The sequence below is a fragment of the Amphiura filiformis genome, chromosome 2 (genome assembly GCF_039555335.1).
Source record: "Amphiura filiformis chromosome 2, Afil_fr2py, whole genome shotgun sequence".
NCBI classification, from domain to species: Eukaryota; Metazoa; Echinodermata; class Ophiuroidea; order Amphilepidida; family Amphiuridae; genus Amphiura; species Amphiura filiformis.
The window spans coordinates 25,777,870-25,790,410 of record NC_092629.1 but is presented as its reverse complement, the minus strand read 5'-3'; the positions used below and the strand labels follow the sequence as shown (position 1 = coordinate 25,790,410).

Here is a 12,541-nt window from a genome sequence, read left to right as displayed (position 1 = left end):
ATGAAAGTGAACATAAAAGATTTGGAATCAGCACCTCCAAATTGACCAACCACCACTCTCAAACCTTCTGTGGCTCTCTGTGTTGGTCTCCCTCTAAATTTGCAACCCTGGCCCCTGACTATTTGTCACAAGTCAGGTGATTTCATATACCACCTGATGATAAAATCCCCAAATGTTTATTTATAGTTATATTTAGGAAACATTGCACGGTTTGTTGATCTTTCTGTTAATTCACAGTTGAGTAAGTTCATATTCACTGTTGGTCTTAAGCAGTATACAGACTTTTTATTATGCGTACAATATTGTATGTACAATATGTATGCGTTATTTAATCTATTGTTATTCTATTTCCAGTACTGTTTAAGTTCTATCGAATGTTTGATGACGTAAAATCGATAATATATTTTTGCTAGATATTGTATGTAACATATTATCGATTTTTCGTCATCAAACATTCGTTAGAACTTAAACATTACTGGAAATAGAATGGCAATAGATTAAATAACGCATATATTGTACATACAATATTGTACGATAATACTCTGAGTCTGAAGCGCTTTACTTCCTTCAATTAAGTTCAGACTTCACTGGGTGAATTTTATCGCACTATTAAAAGTTGGATGTGTGTAAACCAGGAAACAATAACATACACTGTCAGGATATTGTCAAACAATTGGGCTATTCCAATTGAAATCCATACCCTCGCTAGTTTTCTACCCTGTGTGGGAGATTAAGGTCATGTCTTCCATATAGGGTTGTATGGATTTCAACTGGAATAGCCTAGTTGTTTGACAATAACCTGGTTTACTTGACAACATAATAAAGTCATCCAGGTGTGCACATTATTATTTTTGAAATTTGTGATATAATACAAATTGCAGGTCTTGAGTGGAAGGGGATCTTTTTGTGAAAACATAAAAAATATGGGGTCTTTGGGGAATAGAGGGTCTTTGGAGGAAAACAAAAAATATTAGGTCTTTGGGGAAAACAAGCAAAAGCCAGGGGTCTTTGGGACTGCACATGTTGCAAATCGTAGTATTGAGTGCCCCATTCTGCCCCCCCCCCCATCCGAGTTCTAATGTAGTAGCAGTGGATTGATTGCATATATATATTATATACAAAGGAATTTTTTGGGAGGGGATATGCCCCTCATGCTCTCCCCCACATGTATTGGTAAAATTAACCCTTTCATGCACAAATTAAGTTTTAAATTCACAAACATTTTTATATTGTGTTATTTTACATCTAAAGGGATTACAAGAACATACCCAGTGTCAATTTTTTTGGGCGGTGTTCCATTAATTAATTATGCACATGTCCTCATATGAGGACACTGCGCAACAAGCACGTCAATATTTACATGCTACATCTACATAGAAAAACTTAAGGCCGTGTGTTTTGAACTCGCCACCCTTAGCGTTACATCACAAATATTATGAATTTTTACACCAATCAAGTTTCAAATTAGAATATCTACACAACTATCAACCCTAAACTAGCAAAAGTATACATTTTTGAAAAGCTGAAGGCATAAGCAATTCAAATATACACATTTCAACTCATTGTACAGGGTGACCTTGAAGTTATACAGGGTGGAATAAAAAAATTCCAAATAAAAAATGGTTCACTTAATGCATTGCTTATTACTAACTTGCAGTTATAAACTGAAAGTAAACAACATTGATTTGGTTAGAGGTTAGGGGGATCCTACTGACTGGGGAAGAAAAAAAATCACAGATGTTTGGTAATCTCAGAATACAGGGTGTCCCAAAATATGTTCAAATTTTTTTTAAATTCAACATATTTTGAACTGAAACATTTTACCCCTAACCCATACAGAAAAAGTAAGTACATATTTAGATTCCTCATCAAATTTCCTCTCAGAAAATGTATACTTTGACTATGATAGGTTAAGTAATTAAATATTTACAGCAACTTTTAGATTTTGAAGACATCCGCATTGCTTACTACAGTGTTTAATATGAAAACGGGTTGTTTTGTACGTAAAAGTTTGTATTTTATAGACTAAACCAATCATAAAGAGTTCAAAATGATTAAAAACAATTAGCATAATTAATAACCTTTCACAAGAGCTCTTAACCATGCCTGTAGCCCATATGGATGCAAAGATATGATCAGTTGATTGAACGTGCACACACAAAATCTATATTTCTCATAGACTTTGTACATACCGCCACCGCCACAACCGCCACCGCCACAACAACCACCTCGGCCATTCTGAACTCAAAAAATTATAACTCCACTATCTTAGCTGATAAACAATTCTCCTTTGGAGGTCTGTTAGGTCACACATTTAGCTACAAAATGACACCAAACACACTACAATACCTTTTGATTAAGCAGAGATATAACAATTTGAACGAGTCTTGATTTGGAAAAGCGTAACAAAACCACCATTTTTGGGTGGCGAGTTCAAAACGCGTGGCCTTAAAGATTTAAGTCATTTTGTGAAATAATAGAGAAATTGGGGTAAAATGTAAATAACTGGGGCTAAAAATGATGTAGAAATATTATTGGACTTTACAAAATAAGGAATTCAGGCAAAAAAACAGAAACAAGTGACTTGTCTGCAGCCATGTTATGTACATGCATGCAAATGCATTAAAGTTTACGAATTACAACTTGTGAATTAGATTTCATGAATTGCAACTTGTAAATTAGAATTTAAATGCAACTAGATGTTATTCCTAGCCTAATTAGTGTTCAACAACTCAAGTTGAAATACAATTATTATTACATTCACTCTGTAGTAGGCCTATTTCATTCTACATGTATGTATTTTCCTATACCACCATGGTAAATGTTACATCTGTAAATGCACAGTGTCCTCTTATGAGGATGGGAGGGCGCTATAGTAAGACACCACAATGGCGCAGTGTCCTCATTTGAGGACATATGTTTTTTCACTATTTTCAAGTATTCTAAAATATTTGTTACAATATAGTTGTTTCCATTATGTTCTATAACATTTATAAATACTAATAAAAAATTGTAGTCACTTTCCTACGTCATAAAACAGTTAAAAAATTTGGCCGAATCCAGGGATCATAAAGAATAGTGCATGGCTGTAAAATCCCAATTGTAGAAATGTGCCTGGGGGTAAATAGAGCCTGTAGGCATTTATAAAAGCTCAGAGTGTATACTGCCCTATCTTGACATTGTAATGCAACATTGCACATCGATGAGGGGGTATTAATACATTTTTCATAGTGCATTTATTATCCGTCCTCATATGAGGACACGGTGCGTGAAAGGTTATGCCATGCTACTCAATAAATATGAAGCTGTTATTGAAAAAGCAGAGTGTAGGTAAAGTACTGATTCATGAGAGAAATGACAATAGAAACTGAAAAGGGCACCCATGTAACCCCATTTGAAATCCACACTCCTTGTGTGGAAGATTAAGATCATGTCTTCCATAGGGGGTGTATGGATTTCAACTAGAATCACTCATTATTTCAAAATGGTGTATCTCACTCTATGGTAACCCAGAGAAGATATTGTACCCTTCCCAGAATCCTTTGCAACATGATGTATCACCTCATTACATCATATGAAACTCTTTGTACAGGTTCCCTTTGTTTTCAAGTTTAGAATAGACATGTTTTGCAAGATCTGGATGTGCTATGTTCATTAAGGTACTTTTTGTCACTATTGACCTATGTTGTACTAGATAGCAAATCAGTACAGAAAATTGAAATGGAAGAAATGCATTGTGGGAAGTGTAATTGTCAATGTATTATATTTTCTTCTTTCTGTTGATATTTATTTACAGAATGACTTGCAAGAGTTTTTTGCAATTGTGGAATTCTGTAACCCTGGAGTATTAGGTATGTATGCCTTGACAGTTTAATGATATTTTGTTCAAAATTGTATGTCCTATTTCACAATACATCTTGTAGTCATGTTATTATATCATATGTCATGTGGCACGATCTACTCCATGGGGGCCAAAGGAGGCATTTTGAAAAATTGAGTTCCTCTAATCATTAGACCTAAAAAAATTGTTTGATTGGCATAACCCGACCGACCCTAAAAATAGGCCCGACCCTACACTTTTTTTAAATATTTTTTTGCAGAAAAATTGAAAAATTGAAAAAAAAAGAAACAAAAAAAGAAACAAAAGGTTCCAAGGCCTTTATCATATGCAATTTACAGCTTAAAATGTGTGTAAATTTTTTTTTAAATCGCCGACCAACCTACCCTAATTTTTTTTATGTTACGCCAATCAAACAATTTTTTGTAGGCCTTACCTTATAGTCAAACATTAGGCTATCATACTGAAAACACCAAATGTCTAGCATACTTTGATTAAGTTCTGTGATGTCTATTTTCTTATGTATTTTATTGTTTTTTACTCCATTTGCCTTAATCTTAATTTCAAATTTATCTTTGGCCCCCTGGACCAGATTGTATCACATACAGCATTACATGGCAGCAGGGTTGGTGTTTTATTTAATTTTTAAAAAATTAACAAATCGATTTATTTGATTTAAATCATATTATTTTTATTTTTATTGATTGTTGTGATTCCAAGAACTGCTATATACCCCATGATAAAGTCAAAATAGACCAGTGGAATGCTGGACATATGCAAAAATCCACAAAACATGTGATGTGAAAATTTCAAAGAAAAAATTTGGTAAAATCATGGGGAAAAAAATGTTCAATTCTACACCTTGAAAATAATTTTTAAGCAATAGATAAAATGACATCATAGAGGTATTTAATTGTGTCCAAAAGGTGTATTACAAATGAAGTGCATGTAAAACAGTCAAATCAATGATAGAAATTAACTTAAATTGATCAAAAATGGTTAAACCTGAAAAAGTTGATTTAAATCACAACTTTTGATTTAAATCGTGATTTAAATCATGATTTAAATCAGTTGATTTAAATCGCGCCAACCCTGCATGGCAGCTCATTCCTTGTCTGTTGTGATGAAGAATGAGTACTTATGCATTGATAGTGGCTTAACTGCACAAGTTGCTTCTTCAGTTCTTGTAGATGTTGTTGCCCTAGGATTTGGGGAGTGGTGAAGGAGTGAGTGTTTGTGGGAAAGGACCTTAACCCCCTGGACACTACCAGTCATGATTGGTTGATAACTTGAAATGCTCATTTCAATTGCCAATTATGACTAGGCTTTAAAACTATTTATAGTCAAACTTGCACTTGCAGATGATCTTATTAATACCCTCCTTGATTGGTTGAAAATTGGACACAGTATTCATTTTGGTCAATGGGCAGGTAGTTCTCATGGGGTTTATCTCCTACACAGGGAATATGAATGTCAAATAGGGTTACCTGAATGGGTAACTGCATTTGAAGTCTACGGGAGGTTAAGGTCATCTTCCATAGGGGGTACATGTATATGGATTTCCACTGGAATAGCCCAGTGAGAAGATATTGGGCTTGATGTCAAAATTATCATTTTGATGGAGAAAATGTGGTGCTGAGGTAAAGATGAGTTCATCATATCACATCGTAACTGGGTGGGAAAAACCTCATTATGTACTTTTTGCCCTTGAACATGGATGAAGCAAACCATTCAATATAAAGTCTACAACTACAAGACTTTATCCATTTTCAAGGGCCAAAGTAAATATGAGGTGTTTCCTGCATGTACGTTTGGCCCTTGAACATGGATGAAGCAACCTCTTCAATATAAAGTCTACACCTACGAGGCTTTATCCATGTTCAAGGGCCAAAAGTACATATGAGGTTTTTCCCGTTCAGTGACGATGTGTTTTCTTTCAATTATGAAGGTTCAAGTGGTGCATTTCATCGTGTGTATGAGGATCCAATCTTAAGATCACGTCAACCAGGAGCCACAAAGAAGGAGAAAGAACTTGGAGAAACAAGAGCTGCAGAGGTAAGGATAAGCACACTTAAATTAATTAGATATATATTTAGAGAATTATGCAGTATGAATTTTTGTTTTTACTGTCCTCTACCATGTGATAGACAACTAGCAGGTCCAATATTTTGAGTAGTGGTCACCGACGCACTAGTTTATTTTGGAAAAAATAAGTTACGGTCATGAAAACTCCCTTTAATCTAAAATGAACGAAACTTATCTACAAATTCAATTACGCATACTGCGGGTATATTACACACTTAACGCGCAACATATGTACCGCTAGTGAGCACCTCGACAAGCATGTTCCACAACAACGCTAACACTGCAGTCTACTATGTGATAGACGACATGCAGGAGCCAATGAACGAGTAGATTTCAAATGGATTCACCCATTCAGGTAACCCCATTTGAAATCACTCCCTGTGTGGGAGATTAAGGTCATGTCTTCAATAGATAGTGTATATGTTTCAACTGGAATAGTCAAAGGGTAGGCCTATTTTCAGCTTATGAAAGGCAACCAAAAAATGTTTATTTTCAATAGGCAGTTCCATTTTTATAAGGACATGCCCTTACAAAAGACACCCCCAAATTGGAATTCCATCCAAATTACAACAATTTCAAATTACCTCAGATTCAACCATTTTCATCCATAAAAAATGGAAAAGGTATGGAAGATTTTGGAATTCCAACAATTTGCTGCATTGACCATAACCCCACACCCACCGATTGGCCAAAAAGAAGTTTTCATTATCAATTGGACCAATCAGCAACATTATTAGAATGATTTCACCACACAAAAAGTTGGGGTGAATTATTTGCAAAGCTCCATTCTGATTGGTGAGTAAAATGAAGATATCATGTAATTGACTAATAAGAGGCAATGTTACATCGGCAGGTAGTGCTCAGGGGGATAAGGTGCAACTGGAAATGAGATGGCACTGAAACCACCCATAGGGGGCATGTATTTTAAATTAAGCCAATGGTTACTGACTTGCTAATAACATAATTATATGACTATTTCTTGTTTCTTTTCTAGTTATCCAGACTCACAAGTCTGTTTGTTCTCAGAAGAACTCAGGAAATCAACAATAAATACTTGCCTCCAAAAGGTATGTGTAAACCAAACTATAAACATATGTAAAAAGTATCACTAACAGTTTTAGAGTGCTCGATACCCAGATGGGTAGAGCTGAAATACATATTGATATGGTTTACACCCCAAGTGCCACAACACTGTGTGGCATGCCCTGCAATCTTCAGGACCTGAAGATTGCAGGGCATGAAACACAGTGTTGTGGCACTTGGTGTGTAAACCATATCAATTTGTAAACCAAACTATATATTTAAACAAAATTATATTAGTTTGCACTATCAGATATGTGGCATGATCTGGTCCATGGAGGCTTGAAATTGATGAGATTAAGGCAAAAATATGGAGTAAAAAACAATAAAATGCATAAGAAAATCCACCCATGATCGTATATAGCGGATTTCAAACTACAACACAAACGCACGACCTTGGATACAATAATTAAAATATAAACCAATCACAAGTGAGTTGGCATGGTTGGATTCATTTCCCCGTTACACACGTACACCCCCACACACTGGCATACGTTGTATCATGTACGCGGGAAATTGTTACACTATGTCAGGATGTGTTCATTCAGTACAAGAAACAATCTTTGATTTTTCTCTTGCATTCCACCCCCACTAGCTATACTAGTTATTTATTTATTTACACATCTTGTAATCAACCTTCCTCCTTCCAGTTGAAACAGTCGTCTTCTGTCGTCCTACGGCACTGCAGTTATCATTATACCACAAACTTCTTGCTTCTCGTGTGATACGTCGATGCCTGACAAGCGCCACCTATCTACAAGAAGCGTCACCTCACTTGGTTTGCATCGCTGCACTTAAGAAGCTGTGCAACCATCCATGTCTTATATATAAAGCTTGTGTGGAGGCAGAGGAAGGGAATGAAATGGGTGGAAATAAAAGGAAGGAAATGTATGAGGAGGAAGAGGTAAGGCTTAACCCCATGAGAACTACCTGCGGATTGGCCAAAAAGAAGTTTTCATTATCAATTGGACCAGTTAGCAACATTGTTAGAATAATTTCACCATGCAAAAAAAAAAAAAAAAATGGGGTGTATTATTTACAAAGCTCAATTCTGATTGGTTATTAAAGTGAAGATATCATGTAATTGACCAATCAGAGGTAATATTAGATCGGCAGGTACACATTGTAGTGCTCAGGGGGTTAATCTCCGCAAGTTGACCATTATATTTTATATTCTTCAGCATAAAATGTCCCCAAGTTTTGAGATATTTTGTCACAATTTCAAGAGGTATCTTAAGAACTACTGAACCTATACTAGGCTTGTTTGTACTAATTTTATGCATTTTTCATGCTGATGGTTATGACCATTTACAATTTTGAACAGAATTTTGAATCTGTGTGTTTGCATGGTTCCACCGGATCAGGTTAGCAAGCATGATTTGAATCTGCCACACATGACATATATTTAACAACAGCGGAATAAATGTTAAGTGCTTTGATACACATGAAAAAAGTGTTGTATAAATGCCAACATTTATTTATTACATATTTTTTACAGGTATCTCTATACAAGGATCTCTTGTCATTGTACCCAGATGATTTCAATTCTAATGTTGCCAATGTAGAATACTCTGGGAAACTACAAGTGTTGTCTACGCTACTGAAGGCTATGCATGCTGGTGATGTCAAAGAGAAAATAGTGTTGGTCTCCAATTACACACAGGTATGTCATAGTATACAAATATTGATCTATGAGGGCATGGTTAAAATTATAGGCTCAAAGTGATCTCAAAACCATGACTATGCCCCAGGCGTGGCCGAGGGCATAGTCATGGTTTTGAGATCACCGCTGGCCTATAATTTTAACCATTCCCCGAATAAAAAGCAGTCAATATTTGTTTTATATACCAAATCTTAAGATTCTTGTCATCTGGTTGGTTAAAAGCATCGATTTTGGGAAGAGAAATTAATAGTTTCAATGCGAAACGGCACAGATTACAATCTGCGATTTCCGCGTAATTATAACGCGTGAAAATATTAACGTGTGCGAAATATCATTTTACGCTGGGAACAACGCACACGCAGAACTATGCCCAGGGAATAGTTACTTTTGCGGCCATAATCAAAACTATGCCCGCTCTTTTAACCAATCAGATGACTGGAATCTTTAGATGAGGTATATAAATAGTGTTATCTGAGCTACTGAAAGCTATGCATGCGGGTGATGTCAAAGAGAAAATAGTGTTGGTCTCAAATCTTTAGATGTTAGCTTCATTAATTTCCGACAACTGTCATGTGTAGATGTTGACAGGTATTTGAAGGTCCTTGAAGACGACAAGTTTTATAAAATTAAAAAATAAAAGAATATTTCAGAATTGTAAATGATTATGACCATATTTGGAATCAGCATGAAAAATTCATTCAACAAGCCTAGTATTGGTCCTGTGGTTCTTGTGATAGCTCTTGATATTTTGAGAAAACATCTCAAAACACAGAACTTTTTATGTTGAAGCCTATGGCTAGCACACAGAGTATAAATGTTTTCAAACCAACTAACCTTGACTAATTTCTCCTATCAGACCTTGGACGTATGTACTCCACAACTTCGTAGGGTGAAAGAATATGATGACCTCTTATGCTGTATAGTTGTGTATTGTGTTATCTGCATATGTACGAATATTAATGACATAATGAGCTTAATTATTTGCACATTTTGCTTGCTATCAGACCTTAGATGTACTTCAAAGGTTGTGTGATGCAGAGGGATACCAGTACAGTCGTTTAGATGGCAGCACACCAACTACTAAACGACAGCATATAGTGGAGCAATTCAACGCTAAGTACTCACAGAATAGTAAGTGATACCATCAATTTTTTTAAAATTTGATAGCATAGATAGACAGGCTCACATCACATACTATTGGTGGCCCTATTCGTACATAGGGAAGTGGAATGTGCATGTACGGTCCAAATATGGTTTTACTGAGGGGCTCAATGGGAAAAATCTCTAAAAATCAATTTTTGACAACCAAAACCTAAGTGATATGTTGGTACTGGCATAATACTGGATTCATAACTATCATATAGTGCAATCTTTGTTCCACCAAGTCGACACTCTTTAAAGGGCAAAAGTAATTCTTGCATAAATCAAGACCATCTAAAACAGCTTACAGTAAAGAATAGGAGGTCATCTGGGGTCACATACTGTAGTGTACATTGTACATGTGCCTGCTGTCACAACTTTACACACAAAATTTTGGGCAATTTGGTGACATATAAAGGTCTGTAACTTCACAAACGATGTGCACTAGAAACATGATTGACCCCTTATTGTTTAGGTAATTTGATTCTCTTTCAAATGAAAGAACTTTCAGCTAAAAATATTGAACTTCAGAATTTTATGAACATCCCTAGCATAGGCAAGTAAAATAGAGAGCAATGATACAAACTTGTGAAACATAGATATATGGATGGCAAAGAGGATAAAAATGCTCAGATACAGTGTGTAAATTCTCAATATTGACTTTCATTTCATTGTTTTAATAAGTGCCCCTTCCCCTTGACTGACTTAAGCACCCAGGGCACTAATTACGTTAATATGGTCCATATAAGGCTGCCAGTCAATAGGATATATTGCTGATCCATTGATTATCCTTTTCTGGTGCATTGTGGGATAGAAATTAGCGATTGATTTTCTCCCTTTTCTATCCCATAATGCACCAGAAAAGGATAATCAATGGATCAGCAACAAAGCCTATCACTTCTTTAGATACCCAGTACATAATCATAACCTTGCTACTACCTAACTCATTTTTCAGTCAAATAGAGCTTTTTGCCTAAATCATGTCACTAATAGCATGCAGTACACAATGTGCACCTGTTGTAGTAATGCCCAAGTCATTGACCAATCATAAAGCAGATTTTTTGGGTGAGTTGGGAAATTTTGCAGGTTACAAATGGCGAGTGAGGCATTTTAACAGCAGGATTTTTGCCTAACTCAAGTGTCAGGCAAGATTTTGCTCTGATTTTTGCCAAGTTACAGGCCAAAGTCACTAAAAATCAATGTAAAATAAAAAACACAGAAATATTAAAAAAAAAAAAAAATCACATAAAATATCACCGTATTCATTTATGATTATTCCTTTTCAGTCATTTGGCTCATTATCATTTGTTTCTGTGCAAAGATTAGTGAATAAATATGTTTCAATGCATACTAATTGAACCATAGTTTGTACTTTTGCTCAAATATATAAAAAAAATGAGTTAGGCAATTATCGTAGCAGGTCACATTGTTATCCTGAATTAAGTGTATATTGTTGATGTTTTTCTTCAATTATCTACAGCTGTCTTTCTACTAAGTTCCAAAGCTGGAGGAGTTGGGCTTAACTTGATAGGAGCATCACGGCTTGTACTCTATGATATTGACTGGAATCCAGCCAATGATTTACAGGTATATAATATAGTAGTAGGCAGTCATCCGTATTAGGCAGTTCATGCTTATATGACAGTGTTTACTAATTTGACCTCAGATGACCCCTGGTGACCCCATAAATTACCTTCCTAAATGTTGACTACCCACCAAGTGTCATGCCCATACAACAGTTTTTACTAATTTGACCTCAGATGACAAAGACTGATATTATTGTCCTACTCATAATGATTTCTTGTCTGGTTTTGCCTTGGTGATCACATTTGACTGTCAGCAGTTAAGTCTCTCTTATACTACAGTCTGCCGATCAGGCCCAGGCCAGCATTTCATTCCTACTGCATACAAACCGCGGTACATCCTAGGAGCGATGTCAATTTGTACATCCCGGGAGCGATTTGTATGTCCCGGGAGTGATATCAATTTCTTAGTCAATGGCTATGGTTTAACTTGTTAACGCTGAATTTCATTGGTTTCTGCATGGCGTCTATCACACGGTAGACGGCAGCAATCGAGTCGTCACGGAAAACGCTTATCGAAGTGCAAGTACGTAGAGCGTGATATGTGAACGAGATCGCAATATGCGCAACTAAAAGGGTAAACGAGTTTCGTTCATTTCAGAAAACGGGGGTTTTCATGACGAGAACTTAATTTTTGCTGAATAAAAGGATGTTTAGTTATTAAAATAATATTTAAGACTGAGAGTGAGACTAAGATTGAGAGTAAATGATAGGATTTTTTTCTTTGAACAAGTTCATCGTGATTGTTGTGAAAAGGATTTTGAAAGTTCATTATATCAAATCCTGTAGTAAAAGATGGTATATTTACTCACATTTTCAGTGACGTTCCTATGATAACCTATCATCTTCATCAGACTGGCAACCCATGCCACTGCTCACTGTCCTTTTGGCGAATACCATAGGGGGAATAGGTTTGTTTTTACTCTCCTCTGTCGGTGATATACGACAGGCAGGTGTGAGTCCACTATTTCTCGAAACCGCAGTGCTATCACTGAAAGTGGAACTATATGAAGCTATGTTTTGCATAGTGGGTTTCCTCATCATGTCAAATTGATTTTGTGTATTCCTTATTACAGGCTATGGCTCGAGTATGGCGTGATGGGCAGAGGAGGACTGTCTTTATTTATCGTTTCATAACAACAGTAAGTAATT

At 35.9% G+C, this 12,541-nt stretch overlaps 1 protein-coding gene across 3 annotated transcripts in view; it reads left to right on the top strand.

Moving 5' to 3' along the window:
• Positions 1–12,541, top strand: part of LOC140146028 (DNA repair and recombination protein RAD54B-like) — a 58,282-nt gene that overhangs the window by 37,998 nt on the left and 7,743 nt on the right. For all 3 annotated transcript variants that reach the window (XM_072167765.1, XM_072167768.1, XM_072167767.1), the window contains exons 13-20: positions 3,797–3,851; positions 5,787–5,893; positions 6,918–6,990; positions 7,654–7,907; positions 8,502–8,666; positions 9,671–9,797; positions 11,287–11,393; positions 12,466–12,531. In XM_072167765.1, coding sequence (XP_072023866.1) covers positions 3,797–3,851; positions 5,787–5,893; positions 6,918–6,990; positions 7,654–7,907; positions 8,502–8,666; positions 9,671–9,797; positions 11,287–11,393; positions 12,466–12,531 — 954 coding nt within the window. The remainder of the gene's footprint in view (positions 1–3,796; positions 3,852–5,786; positions 5,894–6,917; positions 6,991–7,653; positions 7,908–8,501; positions 8,667–9,670; positions 9,798–11,286; positions 11,394–12,465; positions 12,532–12,541) is intronic.